Source organism: Caretta caretta, chromosome 1 (assembly GCF_965140235.1).
Source record: "Caretta caretta isolate rCarCar2 chromosome 1, rCarCar1.hap1, whole genome shotgun sequence".
Classification (NCBI taxonomy): Eukaryota; Metazoa; Chordata; order Testudines; family Cheloniidae; genus Caretta; species Caretta caretta.
In genome coordinates this window covers 298,273,374-298,294,391 of record NC_134206.1, presented here as the reverse complement: position 1 = coordinate 298,294,391, position 21,018 = coordinate 298,273,374, and the positions used below count along the sequence as shown (strand labels likewise).

General features: G+C 40.1%; 1 protein-coding gene across 8 annotated transcripts in view; it reads right to left on the bottom strand.

Moving 5' to 3' along the window:
- Positions 1-16,084: 16,084 nt before the first annotated feature.
- The window catches only part of PUS7L (pseudouridine synthase 7 like), a 46,695-nt gene continuing 41,761 nt past the window's right edge, over positions 16,085-21,018 (bottom strand). For 7 of the 8 annotated variants that reach the window (XM_075124396.1, XM_048835996.2, XM_048836000.2 and 4 more), the window contains 3 exons: positions 19,393-19,673; positions 18,298-18,351; positions 16,085-17,602 (listed from right to left, as the gene is read on the bottom strand). In XM_075124396.1, coding sequence (XP_074980497.1) covers positions 17,273-17,602; positions 18,298-18,351; positions 19,393-19,673 — 665 coding nt within the window. In that variant the 3' untranslated portion in view covers positions 16,085-17,272. The remainder of the gene's footprint in view (positions 17,603-18,297; positions 18,352-19,392; positions 19,674-21,018) is intronic. The other variant, XM_075124397.1, reaches the window with a different exon arrangement.

Here is a 21,018-nt window from a genome sequence, read left to right as displayed (position 1 = left end):
TGCCCTGCATGACCAGTTTGTCTCTGGATCAATGGTTCTCAAACTTATTTGATTGGGCTTCCCTTCTTTGTGTCTGTAGTCATTTACGCCCCTCCTCCCAGGTACGTATACTGCCACCCAGCTCTGAAGGCAGAGCAGAGAGCAGCAGCTGCTGGCCAAGCACCCAGCTCTGAAGAAAGTGTCATGCCAGCAGCAGCACAGGAGTGAGCATGGCAATGTGAAAAGTGATTTTGCCACCCTTACTTCTGCATTGCTTCTGATACTCAGGGCTGATAGCCAGAACCCCGCCGCCTCCAGGTGAGGGACTGGGCAGGGGTGGGAAGGAGAACCTGAGCTGCCTCCTAGTGAGGGATTGAGGGAGGGAAGAGAGCCTGAGCCTACGCTGCCTCCCGGTGAGGGATTGACAGAAGTGGGGAAGGGGAGCCTGAGCCTGGGTGGCAGGGCTCTGGCTGTGCCCTTTATCCCCACTCCCGGATGTGCATGGCCCTTCCGCACAAGTCCCAGCCACCTGGGGCTGACAGCCAGAGCTCTTAAAAAAAACAATAACAAAAACCACAGCTTACACCTCTCTTGAAATATTCCCATGCCTCCCTTGGGAGGACCACCCCATAGTTTGAGAACCGCTGCTCTGGATTATACAATGAGCAAATCTGAAAGATATTACTGACTGTATCAGTACTTACAAGAAGGCTGTTGAAATAGCTATTGCCATGCAAACTGTAAAGAAGAATTCTCTGGAATTTAGTGGGAGCTGAGGAAGTTCACCTCCTGAATCAGTGAGACAGAGGAACGGGGAACATAAAGAATTTCTGTGTGACCGTTGTGTACAAACTACACATGCTGAGAAGGATTGCGGGGCATGCCAGGTTATTTGCAGAAAGTACCAGAAGAAAAGACACATCGCCATCGCCTCTTGCACAGCTCAACGACCAGCAACACAGACAATCTAAGAAGACAACTATGAAGACTGAACCTAAGAACAGACAGAAGTCAGGAATTCATAATGTGGAAAGAGACAAAAGCTCTAGAATTCAGTATTGCTGTAGCCACGTTGGTCCCTGGATGTTAGAGAGACAGGGTAGTAAGGTAATATCTTTCACTGGAGCAAGTTAAGAAGAGGATAGCAAGAGCAGACAAAGTTATGGGGGCAGCAAGGGCCCCTCAACTTTGCTTCTTTCTCATTAACTATGCAATGCCAGGGTCCTTGCTTATCAGTTTGGGACCTTTTCCCACTGTTGTTAAGTATCATAGAATATCATGCTCAAAGCAGGGCCAATCCCCAATTTTTGCCCCAGATCCCAAATGGCCTCCTCAAGGATTGAACTCACAACCCTAGGTTTAGCAGGCCAATGCTCAAACCGCTGAGCTATCCCTGCCCCCAGAAGGCTAGAACATATGCATATACACATGGCAGATACAGACTTTAATTAGCTGGGCTAGTTCTTCAGGCAGTGTAAATTGACATAGCCCCAGTGACTTCAATAGTTACACTGATTTAACACCAGCTGAGAACCTGGCCCTCTAATTCTGGAGACGGGAAGAAACTCTGCTGGAATAAAATGGAATAATGAAGATGGACTAGCAATTATGGGAGATACAGGGCCTGAGGTGCCCAAAATAAGTAGTTGATCTTTAGTACGCCACTGAAGACAAATATATTCATCCCTGAGGTCATGATGGTTGAAATTCTCCTCTGTTCCCTATAAGATTTGAAGCAGAAGAAAATACATTTTCCTTATTTTGGATTGAAGATTCCTTTTCTTGCTAGCTGACCTTAATATTTGTACACTATCTCTGGCATCTGACAGTTTTGCATTCTTAGTCCCTCTGAAACTTGTGCTACCGGTCTGTTTTCATGTTGGGATAGTTCTATTGTATCTACACTTTCCATATTTATATAATTAACTCCAAAATTATCTATAATTAACTCCAAATTTGTTGGAAGAAATTGCTATATAAACAGAATAAAATTAGGAGATTCCTTCCTCATTAGTTTGCCCTGAATATTACAGTGATATATTTGGTTGTCTGAAGTTAATTTACCAGTCTAATGCTACTTTACCATATAATCTAAAATTCTGATTTAGTGTCCTGAGCAGCACTAGAAATTCTGTTTACCTCTCCTTAGTGATCAATATACAGTCCCACTTCCATATGCCCAGCTAATATGTTGCTCCTGCAGTTCACTAGCCCAAATTTCTCCTCCCCAGACATGGATGCTTGTATTCTTGCGAGAAGTAGTCTTCTCAAAGTTCCTCCAACAAGCTCTCCTTCTCCTGAGGCACTTGATGGGATGCCTGTAATGTTTAAGCAAAATGCAGAGAACAGCAGCAATGTGATAGTTTAAAAGAAATAGTTTTAGAAAGTTAACAGTTAGCAGAGTTCCATATTAAAGATAATAAAGTACTTTTCTAGAAAGTAAAAACATACAGTAATTTTGTTTATAATTTAGATTGCCAGGGAGAAAAGTACGATACTAAAAGTACGATATTGTACACCTGACAAGCACAGTTGCGAGTTTACAATCATAGGGACAAATCTTGGATTTCAGAAAATGTGCACAGAGGTAAGCCATAAAACTCAACTTTGCACTACCCTGATTTTTGGAGCTGTTCTGCACAGAGATGCTCTAGTGGTGCAAGTGGGCACCATGAGGGAGGTGGTGGAATCTCCTTCCTTAGAAGTTTTTAAGGTCAGGCTTGACAAAGTCCTGGCTGGGGTGATTAGTTGGGGATTGGTCCTGCTTTGAGCAGGGAGTTGGACTAGATGACCTCCTGAGGTCCCTTCCAACCCTGATATTCTATGATTCTATGAGAAGGGAATAAGTTAGAGAAACCCTCAGGCTGCCTTAATCTAGCATAGTGGCAACACTTTTCCTCAGCCACACATTCTATACCCTCAGCAGAGAAGAAAATGTCAGAGGACCCTCTATGCCAGTTCTTTGCCACCAGAGGATTCCCTTTGCATTCAGGTGATCACCCAGGTCCAGTAATGCTGGCTCTATGGCCAGATGTCCGTGGCAGTGTGGTATAAACTGGCCCATGGATTTGTTTAACAATAACAATAATAATAGGGCAGCTTTATTACTCTTGATATGATATTTCTATTATCTCATTTTGAGTTTACATGGGAATATAATGTATTGGCCTTTAGTCTGCATCTACTTCCTCCACGTATTTATGTGTTCACATAATGTAAATGCTAAAGAAAACTCATTTCTAACATCTTTTTGAACAGACAATATTTTATTTTTCTTCCTGGGTTTACTTCATGGGTTCTGTCTTACACTATTGTTATCTGTTTCTAATCTTCTCTGATGCCAACAAGACAAGTTCACACCATTTCTTCTAACATTGCTTATCAAGTCTTGAAGTCAGTGAATAGTCTTCATCCAGATACCTCCTTGTCTTCTTTCCCACACTCGCAAAAATGAGACAACAGTAGTGAGTTAGTTTCTTTGGTTACTGAATACATTTTATTTCAGTCTTTGTGAATATATCTGAAATAGGAAAATGTATATTTGCCCTCCACACACAACATTGTGTATGAAAATTAGGTTAACTACAAAACAGTATGGGGAATCTTTCACTGCAGAAAATAAAGATGCATAGTGTAGGATTTCCATTTAATTGCAAAATAATGAATTTTACTTCAGTTTAGGCTCTTAGATATGATCCAGTTTATATGTCTTCAGTAATTGGATAGAAGTTTCTTGTATTAAGATGCATTTAAATGTAGGGATAGTGATGGTTTACAATCCAGCACTGTGTTTATTTGCTCTTCAGTTATTACCCTACTGAAAAAGAATTTTCCATACTTCATAAATAGGAAGTGCACCCAAGTTAGCATTTAATTAAGCCAGAGGGGATGACTTAATGATCTAACCATCAGGTTCAAAACACCTAGTTACTGGAATGATCTGTCAAGTCCTAGTGGGGTCAACTAAGTCCTTCATCCTTTGAGCTATATAAATTAAGATGCATGCAGTTTACTAGTGAATAACTTTTAAATGACACCTTAAACAGAAGTCTGATTGCTTAACATGGTTATTATGGATCTCTTCATTGCTCTTTTGCCAAAATTTCTCCTCCTCCATTGTTTAATGTGCTGCATGCTCTCCTCCAGAATAGAGGTAACTGCATACCCAACGGTTCTGATTACAATAATCATAGGCTTTAAAACTGTGGACTCAAAACACTTGTTTCCTTTCCCTTTTTTCTGTCAGTTGCAGTTGATCCTTTGGCTCTACTTTTTGACAGTAGCACTCAAAAACAGCATTATGTGTGGATCATCTAGTTCAAAAGCATATTCTGATGATAAATCAATTAAAATTTCTTTACCATGTTGAAGACTTGATGGGACAGAAAATCATTTTAGAGAGAGCAGACAGGGCCATCCCTAGCTATTCTGGGATGTGTGGGATACTAGGGTGTGGGAGGGGGGTGTGGGATACTAGGTCTCCGTGTGGGAGGCGAGGCTGGCTTGGGGGGCAGGGTGGAACTGCCCCCCAGCGCTCACAGGGGACGCGGCTGGGGCCGGGTCGCTGCACTTCCCGCCACTGGGGAGTGCAGGCCCAACCCTGCTGCGGTCCTCAGGGGAGTGGAGGCGGGGCTGGGGTGGAGCAGGGGCAGGAAGAGGTGGGGTGGGGGTGGAGCAGGGCGGGGCTTTGGGGAAGGGGCAGAGTGGGGACTGGGCTGGGGCGGAGCAGGGGCGGGAAGAGGCAGGGTGGGGGCAGAGCAGGGTGGGGGCTTTGGGGAAGGGGCGGAATGGGGATGGGGATGGAGCAGAGCAGGGGCAGGAAGAGGTGGGGCTGGAGCAGAGCAAGGGTGGGGGGCCTGGGAAAGAGGCAAGCAGGGGCTGGAGCAGCACATAGCTAAACTGGGCACCAGGAAATTTGGAGCACCAAATTTCCTCGTGCCCCAAATTTCCTGGTGCCCTACGCAGCTGTGTGCTTTGCGTATGGGTAGGGACAGCCCTGAGAGCAGACATTTATTATTATCCCCAATTACAAATGAGAAGTTGAGACACAGAGAAATTACACGACTTGCCAAAGGTCACAGAGGAAATATGTGACAGTGCTGAGAAATGAACCAAGATCTCCTGAGTCCCAGTCCAGTTCATAACCACAGGTCATAGAATCATAGACATGTAGGGCTGGAAGGGACCTCAAGAGGTCACCTTGTCATCGTTTCTCTCTGTCTCTGGAGAATAAGTCAGGGCATCCTGAGACTCTGCTGCAGGCTGTGAAACAAATTGATGTTAGTGCTGCTTAGGTTCACTCCATTGTGGTAGTTCTTTGAAAAATACTTTGGAATGAAAGGGCTGTATACCTTCAATTTAAGAAGCTAGTGCTATTACTAACATAATCCTGATGTAAATGAAAAACATCATGCTGTCAAAGTGTATAGTTTACCTCATTTATTATTTTTTGTTTCTGGCATTCCCTTTTCATCTGCATGAGTTTCTTTGATGTCAGTTAATACTTTTATTTGGAGATTTAAACAGCCAGAGTCTACAAGACAAAAGCTTCCATTGTCTTCACAAATAGGGGTTTTTCCTCACCTGCTATTTCATATTATCTCATAGTTCAGTTAAATCAGGTGTTCTTCTTTTCATGGATCAGCTTCTGGTTGACCAAGCCAAGCTTTGGATCAAAAGAGCAAGGACAGATTCTTTACCTATAGAATTTCACATTTAGCTGCAAAGAGTAAATTGCTTCCATCAATTACTTTCATTCAACTATTTATCATTATTAAAACTTAAAAGATCAGTGACCGGTAACAGGATATGGAGGCTCTCGGACCCAGATCCACAAAGGAACTTAGGCTCAGTATTGCAAAACCTAACTTTTAAGTGCCTAGCTACCCAGTGGAACCCACAAACCCTGAGTTAGACAACTAGGCTCCCTATACAATACATGGGGAGAGATGATGCCTAAGAATAGGATTCACAGAAGCCAGCATGCTGGACGGGGAGCAGCCTAACCTAACTAATAGCAGATGCCAATGAAAGAGATGTAGCCTAAGCCTCATCCTTCTCACAGGGCTTGGCTACACAGATTCAGGCACCTAAGTCCAGGCAGGAGGGAGACACTTATCGTGGGATCTGCACATGGGATCTGCAGCCAGGAACCCTCTTCTGTAGTTTGGTGCCTACGCCATTTCCTGCAAGAGCAGTGGTGGCCTATGTCAAATGCACCCGGGGGTGGTAGGAAGGCAGAGGCAGAGGGAGCAGCAGCAACCTCCCTTATAACCTTTAGCACAGCAAAAGGGAACTCACTCAGGATGCGGGAGAGTCTAGTTCATTTCCCCCCCTCTACTTGATGAGGAGAAGGGATTTAACCTTGTGTTTCTCACCTCCCAGGTCAGTGCTGTAACCACTGGGCTATGGGCTATTCTGATGTGGGTCTCTCTTAAGCTCTCCTACTGAAGCTGTTCCACGGTTTTTTAAATACTTTAATATGCATTGGGTCACAAAGAGAGTGAGAATGACTCTGTAGTCCAGTGGCAAATTTAAGCTGTGAGGGGATGGAGCATGCTCAGTGCAGACCAAATTTTTGTACAAAGCAGCTGCCAAATTCTACAAATCTCTACTGAGTATGTGCAAACAGAGATTTTTTATTTTTGGAGGCTTATAACTTGGTCAAATTTGGGCAAAAATTCACAGGGATGGCAGAAGGAACATCCTTGACACCAGCGTGACTCCCCGCCAAATTTACAAAGCATTGAGGAATTAGAGCTTCTCAAATAAACTGTTCCAATAATGTTTTCAATATGGCAAAACAACATTTCTCCTAACCTTGGTCTTGGAAACAGCTGAACCATTTTTGCTGAAGCTTTAAAAAAAATAAGAGAGAGACAGCCTGACAGACATCTGGCATGGAAAATTTCAGCCTGAATAGTTCAAGTTTGGCAAAGTTATAAGCAACTGAAAACAGGGCCTTAAATATAGGCATTGCTACCAGTACCAGAGGTAATAACCATCAGTCTGGGCTACCCACGATTGTGCAGAGACATGTTATTTATGACTCCTTGAACCTTCCTGGTCCCCTACATTCCTAAGGAGGACTCACCCCAAGAAAGGCTGGCAGTGGATCACACAGTGAGTAGGTTTCCAGAAGCTGTTCAGGAAAGGTGCTGCATCTGTACATCCTTCAGACACCTTTTCCACACTTTTTTGTTTACACTGACCCTCTGCAAGCTATCCAGTGGAAGGGAAGTTATAGCTATTTTTTCAATTGTTGCAGCATGCCTGCACCCCAGCAGGGCTTCTGATGCTAGAGACCCCCACTTGCATAGACCTTGGTGTGAATCTGGGCCCTTGTGGTTCTATGTACAGATTCTACTGAAATCAATAGAAGTTGGGTGCAGATATCTGAGGGAAGAATTAATTATAAGGATTCAATAGAGTATCTCCATTTGTGGAAGGGTCATCCCTACACTTAAGGGGGGGAAATGTTAGCACCTTCCTTGATGTGTAGACAACAGTTGATTGTCAGAGAAACACTAAAGAGCAATAGCCTGAAGTTTAGACGTATGCTGATTCTGGGCTGACAGGTCTGTTTCTGATGGCAGATGGGCAGAGCTTTATAGGCCAGCCGTTTGTATCTACTTCCTTTACTATTAATAGAAAACCTGACATTTCAGATTTCAGTCTAAATATTTGTCAGTGCTAATTTTCCCTCCATTGCAAATCTCCTTAGATACATAAGTTCATCTTTATGTTTAGACGTTCTCAAAGCTCATTACTTCAACTTCACCAAAGCTATCACTTCTCAGAGTACAAGTTTTTAAATTACACCATGTCTGAAGCTCTTTGCAACAGATCTTTAAATATTTACTCTCCAATCTAATTAAATTGCACCAAGGTAATCCAGCAGATATTCTAAATATTTATCCTGAGGGAACCTCATTAAACAATCTAAAGGAAATAACTATAAAATGAAGCTGTTTGACATGCTCATTGTGAAACACACCAAATAGTATTTAAAATACAGTGTTCACTAATATGAACTCTTTTTTTACATTTAACCATATCTACAGGCCATATTTTGAAAATGGGGAATTTATCTACAAAAATTCATAAACTGCATTAATTTATGCCAGTATTGTGGCCAGTATAAGCCCCAGGCATATCCACCTTTCACACACAAATTACTCCTGCTCAGTGTAAGAGTGATCTGTACCAGGCAGACACAACCACACACAAATGTCGGGACCCAATCCTAGAATGCATCTCCACTGTTCTCGTCACAAAGGGCCCATGGAGTGACTTCCCCACGTTTTGGGGAGACCTAGAATTTGGGTTTCAGTGCTGCTCTGAATAGGTTTTCTTGTACAGCCTTTGCTATAATTTGGTCTGTTACATTTTCTTTGACTTAAACATTTATCAGATTCATAAATGTCTTTCCGATTATTTTGTAGTAACCACCTGCACATGTAATTTTAAGAATAGTCTCTTTGGATCCCCAGTTTCTCCTCCATTATAGTCTGCCTGTGGGTATAGACTTCTTTATAGTAATTATATGTTTACTGAACACCTTTTTTCATGCTACCTCTTTTCTCAGTTCTGCCTCATAGCCCTTGTGTTTGGAACTTATGGCATGTGAAATTAACCTTCCCCCCTTCAGTGAATTTGTCTAACTTGTCTCGCCTTGTTTCCTGATATGCTCCTATGCAGCCATGTCCTGTCACCAAGATCCTCAATACAATTTATTCATCTACTCTTCATTCACATATGCAAAAACACGAACGTTCTGGAAATATTTTTTTAAAAGTCTAAAATTTATGAAAATCTTAGGATCCAAGTCCCTTGTGATGTTTGAGGCAAAAACAAGTAACTGTATTTCAGACAGATGATTATACTGTTAAGAAACTGAGTCATGACTAGTTTATTTAATCAGCATAAATGGTTTTCTGAAAGAAGAATGTGTCAAGAGACACAGGAGGCCACTTGTGTATTACCAGTGAGAAACATCCAATGAGCTCAAAAGCAGCCCTCCGCTTGTGAGAGGCTTGAGTTGTTACAGACGGGATGTACTAATCTATGATCTTCTCTCCAGGCCTCCCTTTCTCTGCTTTATAGTGCATGCATATAGTACTGAAAGGGAGGAAAGATCAGATTAGAGAATAAATACACCATCCTGCAACAGGAAAGTCTTTGATACAATATTGCTGCCATTCCTTGGTAATGCTGTGTAGTTAGAGCTGTATTGGTTCCAGGATATTAGAGAGACAAGTTGGGTGATGTAATATATTTTATTGAACCAACTTCTGTTGGTGAGAGAGACTAACTTTTGAACCACACAGAGCTCTTCTTAAGGCCTTCTTTGTTAATGCCAGTCTGATGGTTTGATGGCCCACAAAGGCCTTCTGATTCTCACTTGTAAATTCATTAGAACATTTTGCATTGTCTACCGACAGAGAGACCTACGTCTTTACTTCACACTAGATATGACATTTCAGCTGTTTGTTAATCTAAGCCTTAAAATTACTAAAGACAAACCTATCCTTTGAAGATGACAAGTCACTTCCTCAACAGAATCAGCACAAAAAATCTCCTGAGGGGAAAATCAAGTGTCAGCTGTAAGGCAGCTGCTTTGCCCAAGCAAAAATACTGTAGGCCTTTTGCAGACTTCCTGTTTGTGATCATTGTCAAACTCTTTGTGTAACTCAGAGTGGGACAGATCTGTGAGGTGCTGGAAGGTGCTACTGCAATCCAGTTCTCCCTGTGAAGTCCTGACTTGCTTGAAGAAATGGGATTAGTGTGAGAGCAAATAAGAAGCTTTTGTGCGTGTCTAGATTCTTTAGCAAAAATAAACTATTGCATTGCAGTTTACTATACTTCGCATAGTTCTTTTCATATCAGTGAGATATGAAAGCAAGTCTGGCATGAGTTACATAAGCTATATGGATGGGAGACGTAATATTTCTTATTGGATCAACTCCTGTTGGCGAAAGAGACAAACTTTCAAGGTTACACAGAGCTCTTCTTGAGGACTCTGTGTGAGCTTGAAAGCTTGTCTCTCTCACCAAGAGAAGTTGGTCCAATAAAAGACATTACTTCACCCACATTGACTCTCTAATATCCTGGCACCAACACAGCTACAACACTGCAAATAAGCTATATTGGTGTCAGCAGTGCAGCGCTGCATCTCGTTTTGAAATCTGAGTCGGCACTGGTGTTGAAGGAGTGAGGCAGGTTCTCTAACTGGAATGATTAGCATTAAAGGTCACGTTTTTAGCTTAGTAAAGTGCTACATACTACTTCCTATACTGAAGGCACTTAAGACTGTACTAGTGGAAAGAAGGGGCTTTAAATGAAGGGAGAAAGGTTAAAATGAAGAGTTAAATATTAAATAAAACAAAAAAAGAATGTGATGGGGAGGGAAAGGATTTGAAACACACTTTTTCCCGACTAGCTGCCTAACATTAAACACTCAATATGGAATGAATAGAGAAGCCATAAATTAACAATGATACACAACCATTTAAGGAAATTTGTGGCATCCCATTACAGGAACCAACACAAAATGAAACCTTACACCAAATGTAAGGTTAGAAATGTTACAAACACACTGCCTGTGCATCTATAGTAATGTAGACCAAAACTATGCTTTTTTCTCCGTGGCTTTCTCCTGTATTTTAAACTCTCTTTCTGTTTAATCCCTTTAATCAGTTTGTTTCAGGAGAGCCTACACTGGTTCCTCCGATATTTCATGACAAGATTTGGAAATCCCAGATAATTCCGAGGGATGGATGCCTTCTGGGCAGTGACATCACAGGACTAAGTCTCCACTGACTTGTTCCTTGTGTAGTCATTTGCACCTCTGTAAAATAAGTGTAAAGCAGCAGTATTCTGACCTGGTAGCATTTTACATCCATTCTGTAAATGTTAATGTCTGCACAAGTTGCAAGTAGGGTGACAAGATGTCCTGATTTTATAGGGACAGTCTCGATTTTTGGACCTTTTTCTTATATAAGCTCCTATTTCCTCCCAGTTCCCCCCCCATCCCAATTTTTCACACTTGCTGTCTGGTCACCCTAGTTGCAGGGCAGTGAAGAATCAAGCCCTCAATTTCTGTGCCTTCCTTATTTCCGTAGGACCTGGCAATCCCTATTGTCTTCTGAATATCATTAATATCCACATAGCACTCCTTCTCCAGTAGCCCAGCTTTTAACCTGCTATCTTTGAGAAATATGCCTCCTTCTTCCAATCTAAGATAGCTCCAATTCTCAGTGGGCCAGGCTTTCAACAGGTGTAAATCTGCATAGCTCTCTTGACTGTCATGGATGCCAATTTATACAACCTGAGGATCTGGTCTTATATCTCCTTTACCCAAACTTGACCTCACCGACACCTTTGTCTTCCTTCTAATTTGCTTCTCCTTTCCTGCCATCAACCACACTTACAAAAACTATCTTCTCTCTAGACTGCCTCTCCTTCCCAGCATTTCTACCATCCTGCCTTGCTCCTTATATTATCACTAATCTCTTTTCACATGATACCTTCTCCAACTCTCTAAAGTCACTTCTTCACAACACCCATTCCACCACCCCAACTCACTAACAACCTTCATCCCAAGCTTTCAAGCCACATGGAGCTCTGTTTTCTCAATCAGCCAAGTGATCAAGAAAATAGCTTTCTCTTACCTTGCTAATCCTGAAACATGCCAATCCCATGTTGTGGCAGGGAACATATTGGGTAAAATAAATGTTAGAGGCTCTGTACCTTCAATTTAAAATTAGTTTGTTCTTTCTTGGGAAGCATAAATAGAGATCAGTTATAAATTTATTGTTATATTAAGACACCCAGAGAGGATATGTATAATATTGTGATTTACGTTTTGCTAAAAATACCTTACCTTGTTTTGCTTATGTGAAAATATGGTCAGTGAAACAAGAAACTTCTGCTTACTCTGAATGTCCTGATAGGAATAGAGAGCTACCTGTAGTGGGTGCACTACTGAAAATTAGGACTTCTTAGCGCTGGCATGATAGTGTGAACTTTGACTTTTGGCACATAACTTTTTGAGGAACGTGGTTTAGCAACATGGTGGCCATTCTGTTGACAGGCACCATTTGCAATGTTAATTAAAGAATGTGGCTATACAAAGGGAATGTTGGTATTAAGTTACCTGGTCTGTTTGCAACCCATGTGGTGGTTGCATTTTTTCATTAGAGACTTTTAATTATTTGGGGTACAGGATTATGGTAAACTTCCTCCTATCAGGAGGTCTGAGTTTGGGGTACATCCTCACAATTCTCTCCGGTTTCCCTCCTCAACTCAGACTTCAAAATCTTTGATATCATCCATGACTCTGAGCTCTCTCTCCTCCCACACCGCCAAGTTTTCTGACTCTACCTATCACCACTTCAGCAACACTGCCCATGGATACCATTGCTTTGACTCCACCACTGCTGAAACCCCAACACACACATTCTTTTCATTTCACTTTGAGTGCTGAAACTCTCTCTCCTGAACCCCAGACTCCAACTCCAGAATGTGCACAGCACTGCCACCATCTTGTCACACATACAATTCATTGCAGCATCTTTCATGTAGATTCACAGGGTGGTGGCTGGCTGGGCTGGGCTGGGCTTCTCAGGGTGGATGCCAGGGCCACCTTACCCCTCCTGACAAACTATGGCCTGGCTTGGTGTTGGATTGTGCCACTGGTTCTAAGAAGCCCTCTGGTTTAGATGGAGGTGCCAACCTCCCCACCCTTAGGGAGAAGCAAAGCTGTATATATTTTTTTGCCTGCCAGCGTTCTGGGGAGGGGGGTTTAGTGCAAGCAGCTAGTCTTTTCCTTGAGATTTTGTATTGGCATTTAATTGCTGACTCTTGTTAATGCTTACTAGCCACTGCATTGCTGTTTTGTTTGGGTCAAGTTAGGATTGTTTGGGTTTCCGTGTATTTCAGTATGTTATGTCACAACTTTGGAGATGGACCTAGGATAAAAATTGTAAATGTGCTTACACGATTTAGGAGCCTAAATCCCATTGACTGTCTATTAGACATAGGGTCCCAAGCCCTAAGTCCCCCTTTTAAACCTGAGTTATGTGCTTTTAAAAATTTTACCCCTAGCCTTGGCAGGGGTAAATGTATTGGTCTTTTTGGGCCAGTTTAATAGGGAGGGATAGTTATATATATAAAATCCATAATTCTGCGATTCAGCTAGTAGTTAGCACCAAGAGACTGAGTAGCAGAGACTGCCTGGAATCTGTGTCAATTGAAGCTCTAGTTCTATCTACAAGGGTAGAGACTGTAACTCGTATCTTAAGCCTCGTGTCCAGGCCTAGTTGGACTGGTTGGTTTCTTTGGATGGGTAGCCACTTTGACCTTGGGATCAGCCTGTCAGAACTAGGGCTGGATCATAACCAGGCTGAGGATCTACAACCCCCTTTCCCACAAAGATTTTGTTCATCAGCCTCTTTTGTTTGCAGTCTTGTTATTTATTTGCTTAATACAGTTGTGGCCTTTGTGCCATAAATTATCTCTAGCTTGTGCAGTGTATTTTTGGCATCCTCCGGGCGAAGAAGCATGACTAAATAGCCCCATTTCCAGATATCCCAATTGGTTCCACATTCATTTCAGGATCCGCTTCAAAGCTGGCATCAGAGTAAAACTCTTCATGGACTTACCTCAAACTTTTAGGCCCAGATGCACACAGATATACTTTCTGCAGTTTAGCATTATTTAATTATATAAAGCATTGTGGTTTATGTAAAATACAGTACAACTCTATATGCGTGCATACCCAATGTATATGTAATGAATAAGTGCTCTAATGTGAACTGTTACAAGTGGATGGCTGGGCCATATTTCATTCCAAATGAACTTTCCCTGGATTTCTCAGATTTGACCTATGAACTTAAAAGTTAAAAGGAATTAATGGCCTCAGTACAGGTATAAAGGTAAAATGACAATACTGTGGATTTGGGGGTTTGGTTTGTTAAATTGCTAGGATTTATTAAAATAGATATTTCACTTACATGAAACTAACTCATTCCTACGCTTTGACTAAATATACCCATTTACTGGTCAGGTAGCACAACTACTATGAAAATTAAAACATGCTTTTGCATGGCATTGGTGGAGATGGCTGTCTTCAGAAGCTGGAAACAAAAGTCTGAGCATGATCCTGCCTTCCCGGCACTCCTAAAGCTCCCTTTGTCTTCTAAATGCTTTGCAACAACAGATTTGATTTGAAAAAGATGAAATAAAAGTTCAAATCATCCTTTGATTTGGATCATTGTACTTCTGTTGTTGGTTTCTGTGGGAGTTCAGAGCACAAGGAATGTAGGACTGGGTTTATTAGCTGAGTAGAATAGGCCAAATCCTCAGATGGTGTAAACTGAAATCAATATAGAAGTCAATAGAGCTATGCAGACTTATACCAACTGAGGATCACAAAACATCTACCTGGCTTCTAAAGAACAGAAATACACATCATATGAATAAGTTTTTTGTGATGTGAATGTGCATATAAATCCATTCCATTCTGAAAGCTCTGCACATTCTGATCAAAATTAATAAGATATTTGTCCAATTTGAGTCAATAAAATTAACTATTGCACAAATAAAGAACATTTGAATTTTTTCCATTAAAAATGCACATTCATCATCAATGACTAGAAAAGTGAACATGCCACTAAAGATTAAAACCTATTTTGTTAGGAAAAAACTTCAGTGCCTGCCTTCACTAGTATTAACAAAATGCCTACAAGGTTTATCAAGGAAGGGTGACTACCAATAGAAATACAAAGAATCAAGTCAATGGGTGATCAGCTCTTTGATCTTTCCTTCTTAAAATCAAATCTGTGCATAGTGATTATCTTTTCATTGTATTGCTAAAGCTTTTGCGCTTACACAGAATGGCTTTAAGAGTCCGATACTACATCCCTTTCTCAGGCAAAACTCTCATTAAAGTCAATAGTTTTTACAGAAGGAAGGGTTGCAGAGTTGGACCCGAAGGCTATACATATGAACAAACCTATTTTTTTTGCACTGAAATATTTCTGACTCTTTTTTAAATATAAACTAAGCAGGCAGAAGATCATCATATATACAAACAATTTAATGATCACCGTGACTTCTTCCAAGTAAAATGCTTCTATTGTAGGAATTATACTTATGGATATCAGTACATTAGCTTTTTCTGCTCAGAGTTGCTGAAAGAATGATTTGCATAAGAAGATTAGTCCTTTCAATGCTCAGAAGTAGTACTGGACAAATGAGCCTAAAATTACTATAGATTAACTCCATTAACATCTTCTGAACATTTTTAAAATGGCAGACCTTTCTGTGAAAAAAATTTTTCAATCTGACCTTTTATGTGTCCCTTCAAATAAAGTATCAGCTATTAACACACATATTTTTCACACTTAGATTTCATTTGTTGTGTTGATGCCAGTAAAAACTGATGATCCTCAAAACTATTTTGAGCCAATCAGTGAAAGCAACAGTCTGTTCTCAATAAAAATTCATCGGCTCTAGTAATTCCCTCTGATGAGTGATATAATTCAGCAAATCTAGAAAGCTGAAGTGGATGTGCTGTAGGAAAACATGTTTAGGATTGGTTTCTCAAGTGATTTGTTGAATCTTTAAGCAAGTTGTTAGTTTTCACATAGGTTCTAGTTTAATATGATTATATGCATTAAAAATGATATGTTGCAATAGTCACAATAGTTTATTTAGTGTACAATAACACTGCAGATATTACTGGTATGAGCTTATTTCCCACCTGAAACTTCAGTGCCAAATCCTGCAATGCTTACTTATGCCTTGCAAAGATGAAGTTTCACTGAAGACAGTGGAGACCTGACCCTTCATTCCAGACTACCATTTTTAGACTTCCATTGAAATCACTGGAATTACACTTCTGTCAAACTGGTGTAAAGAAGTGATGAATCAAACCTGGAATATTTGCCTTGTTAAGGACTGAGCAAGAATTGTAGGACTGGGGTCACAGATAGAAGCAAATCAATGTTGTGTTTACCAGAGTGTGAAAAAATTGACAGGTTTCAGAGTAGCAGCCGTGTTAGTCTGTATTCGCAAAAAGAAAAGGAGGACTTGTGACACCTTAGAGACTAACAAATTTATTTGAGCATAAGCTTTCCTGAGCTACAGCTCACTTCATCAGATGCAAAATTGAAGCATTTGTAATTTACATATCCCTTCTCTCAAAAATGGCCAAAGTAGTTCTCTTCCACTGGTTATTTTTAACTCACAGTGCCATCTACAGATTAAATATAACACATGCAACTCAAAGCTTTTGTGATAGTTTTGCTTCTTAGTTTATTATTCAGTTTTCTCCCCTTTCATGTCAATATCATCTTTTTACAAATTTTTTTCACAGAAGAATTATAAATAACTTTTAATTGTGATAATGACAACGTTTCGGTGACAATCACTGCAAGATTTCCTCACACCCTTAAACTTATGCAGTGAGCAGGTTTGGCCAGCAACAAAATAAAAACATTAACTGCCTGAAATAAAAACATTAACACTCTTCTGTAAGTGTATTAATGGCATACTCACTCCTGGGTCTCGAAGTACCCATTTACACAGATTTTTATTTTGAGCCTGTTTTTTTCCTTCAATTCCTCAGTACAAGAATGAGAAAGACGAGCACGCTGTGGGCTTGAAGAAATGTCCTCTAATCAGCGAGATGACTCAGCACTATTACTCACATCACATATCCTTTTAGCTCTGGGTTCATGTGCATAGTGAAAACAGGTGAGGATGAATGGGCCATAGAACTCAGCAAGGTTTCAACAGGCCTGGATTTTCACTATGGTATGGCAGCTTTCCTAGTAGACAAATAGTACTAGACAGTAAACGCTTTGTGGCAGAAGCTGTCTTTGTGTGTCTTATACAGCACCAAGTGTATAACTAGCCCTTAAGATGACAATAGAAAAGGCAAGGAGGAAATGACCATTCACCATATTCCCCTTTCTCCATAATCCAGCTTTGGTCATGCAGTTGTAAAGCTTGTGCAAATATCACTGGCTAAAAGCCAGGCCTGCAGCTCTTGGCTCCGCTAAGTAAATATGACATAATATATAATTTAGCACTGTTTGGCTCCAATGTACTCAGGACTATATATTTAGTTTTAAAAACATAGTAATAAAACCCCAAGTTATTCTTTAATTCTTTCTGAACTACACTGTACATGATGAACAAGATTTGTTTTCCCTATTTTATAGACAACATATGTAAAATATCTCCATGGATTATGTTACTCCTGTAACGTTTTACTATGAACATTCTAAAGCTCACATTTCATTATTTCCCTCAGACAAACAGTTGCATAACATGAAGGATCAAGGTCAAATGACAAAAGAAGAGATGCTTTTGATTCATTTAGGTGACTGTCTTCTTCAGTTTTGATTGCCTTTTCATTGTCCTCTAAGAAATGATATGACAGATTGTGGATATATTTCAAAATGTTTCTGTAGCATCCAGGTGTGTTCAGCTGTAATGCAGACACCCTGAAGCTGCATGTCTGCAGCCCATCCTTAGCAAGCCTTTCATGGTACCACTGCCCAACTTTATTATTGGGATACTTGATACTGTGTCCAACCATTGGAAGAACCACCTCAAGGAAAAAAAGAAAATATATGTGAGCCACAAATGTGTTTGAAACAAAACCACCACTTACCCCTTTAAAATTTAATTCCTTTATGTTTTAGGGCCTGATTCTGCAAAGAAGCCACCTTGCTTCCACACCATAAAAGCCCAAGCAAAACCATGGAAGACAGTTATTTGAGGCTTAGACTGAAAGGCACAGAAGCCAGTCAAAATGCCAGTACTCTCTCTAATAACAGACTACAAACATACCAAATTGATTGTTTTCTGGATTGTTCTGAGATATAGAAATAGAGAATATGTTAGTATTCTTTGTGAGTCTCCAAACCCTTGTATCTTCAGCCTTTTCATACCCTGACCTTCAAATACTCTTGAACGCTTCTCCTAACACTGGGGGATTGAAATAAAATGTTGCAAGAAAACTAGAATTAGTAGTTTGCTAACACTCAATTGACAGTAATACTGCACAAAAAAGCACATCCAACCTAGATAACATTGCCTGTAATGTCAGTACACATGAGTGAAGACTTTCATCTCTGTGTTTGCTGTGAGTCCAGATTAATTTCTATGCCCATTTTCCATAAAGGTGCACACTCTGAAGAGAAATAAAACTGCACCTGTTAATTAATCAGATCTATTTTTAAAACAAAAAATATCTTCATTAACTCATAAACCCCTGAAACATGATTTTTCAAACAAACTTACTTGGTGTATTGCATATTTGTTAGCTGACTCTTCTGGAGCAGTTACTACGTGAACCTGGTATAAAATGTTTAAAAAAAATACTTATAGCTTGACAAATAGTAGAAAAACTAGATTATGAACCAATCACATATTTGTATTAATCCCAGCCTCTATTAAAATTAAGAATTCTAAGGCTGTCTGACTACTCCAAGGCGAAACTGTTTCACTCAACAAAAAATTTGAAGTGTTTAACACAAAGTAACCATTTTATTAGTACAAGGCCTTGCATTAAATAGAAACTAAATAAAACTAATGTTAATTACTGCTGTACGAACCTACCATTATAGTTCTAATATGCTTACCCACCTCAAGTTCATGGTGCCAATGTAATTTCATGCTAGAAGATTGGTTCTCATGCTAAATGTGAATGTTACTGCATAAAACTCCATTGTTTAATATTAAATTTTATAGCTCAGCTTTCCACTGAATTTGGTCTATTCAGTTTATTAAACTCACTCTTTTTTTTCCCCCTAACATTTTGGCAAAATCACAATAAGCATAGGATGCTATTGTTTTAGAGCTCTGAAAATTATTTACAGTGACCTCTAAGCTGCTCTAACTCACAGAAATATCTACAAGAAATTCACTCTTCAACTAAACAATTTGGGTGACATCCTGGCTATGTATGTGCCATTGTGCACACCATTACAATAGTGCAAAAATTCCACAATGGTGCTGATACATAGGGGAAAGATAGCTGCCTTTTAGGTCCTCCATGACCAGATCCACAGAAGGATGTAACAGAAAATAGCTTAGAGGCATCATGTATGTGTAACCATTCAGGCCAAGTCCAGGTTCCTACAAACACCTTCATACATTCCTACTCTTGCCATGAATACACTGAACAGTCAGGACGGAAAAGAGCTTTTATGGTGTATAGAGCATGTATGCCTATTTGTGGGGAGTTGAGGGCAGGCTAAGCCACTCCACATTAGCCAAACTAAGTAGCATAAATGGGTTAGAATGTTTAGCTAAACATAAAAAGCAGAACTCCTATATCTTAACCTATTTAAGTGTGTTAAGCTAACTTTTACAAGAAATACTTTGTAAACTCACTCTATCATTCAGAGAAGAATTTTCACCAACATTATCTTCAGAGAGGACCAGATCACCCTCCATTACTTTTGAACCATACGTCAGAAACCTAAAAGATGCAGCTTCATTCCAAATTTTACTGCAATATGCATGAACGTAGAATATACGCATGGAATGAGGAATGCTGAGCCATCCTCGGGTACAACCCTCGTGGTGTAAACCATAGCGATTCAAGGCGCGAAGCAACATCTTCTCTCTTACTTTAAATTCGGGCAACATTGCCAGGGTTCCTTTTGCATCATCTGAAATAAACAGAAATAAACATTGGAACGACCATCTGCTTTCCAAGTTTAGTCTACTAGAAAGTGAAAAACTTAAAAAGAAGGATAAATTAAATCAAATGAGGAAAAGGATGTCAGACTCATTTATTTACACTGTTTTTTATTGTTTTGTTTATTATTCCTTGCCTTTAACTTCTCATGTCAGATAAATTCCATCTTATTTACCTTGTAACCTATGCTAATTAATTCAATTTTCTGTAATTTACACTAAATATAAATTAAACTGGCTTTACTATGTTCATTACTTCAGTCCAAAGAGTTTCTAGTTCCTTAGAAATAAAAGCATACCACATCATTGCTAGCAGGGTGTTCTTACTAGCAGGAAGAGAAATTGTAAGAGAATTGTAAGAGAATTGTATTCCTATCAAAGAACATGAGGTACTCAGACTTAGGCCTACATCGTCAGAAGATGGACCTCCCTTTTGGAAGCACCCCCAAACCTACACCATTATTAGCACTTGCATTGCTAAGTACCCTGATTCATCAAAGCAACATAAGCACCAAGTCATTTGAGGGAACACATTTTGTAGCAAAAAAATAATGTGCTTGTTTTATTTTGTAGGTGCAAACTGCACTTGACAACAGGGAGTCTGAGCCTCAACCTGGGTAGAAATGTACACCTTTGCGTTCATATTTCCTGCTTTCCTTTGTAATTTTATCCAGATTTTTGATTTGGTGAGAAGTCATTTGTGTAGCCTTTTATTTCTTGCTTTGGGAAAAGATAAGCAGCTGTTTTCAGAGTTATCAATGCCTTTTCATGCATCATACAACAAACTACAGTACAGAAGGACTCAAGGCTCTCTTCTGTGAAATGAAGCACATCTGTACCCCCTGAAGCCACATACCCTAGCTGTTCAGGCAATATACAGTGATAACTGGATTTACAGACATGAGAGATTTGGGGTCAAGAGTGACTTCAAGATTTCTGACTCTGGGAGAAAAGTTAGGGTCTGAAGAATGGTGTCAGAGTAGCAGCCGTGTTAGTCTGTATTCGCAAAAAGAAAAGGAGTACTTGTGGCACCTTAGAGACTAACAAATTTATTTGAGCATAAGCTTTCGTGAGCTCCAGCTCACTTCATCGGATGCATGCAGTGGTCTGAAGAATGACAGCAGAAAGAGATGTGACAAAACGGGGCATTTTACTTAAAAGACAGATATTAGTTTTTGAAAATATGTTTCAGTGAAGAATGGAACTCAAGAAAGGAAGTAGGTGAGTCAGAGAGAGAGAGTGGGGGGAGATGAAGAGTTGAAAGTCAATTACACAGACGTTATGGCCAAAGTTGTAAACAAAGGCTGTGATTTTCAA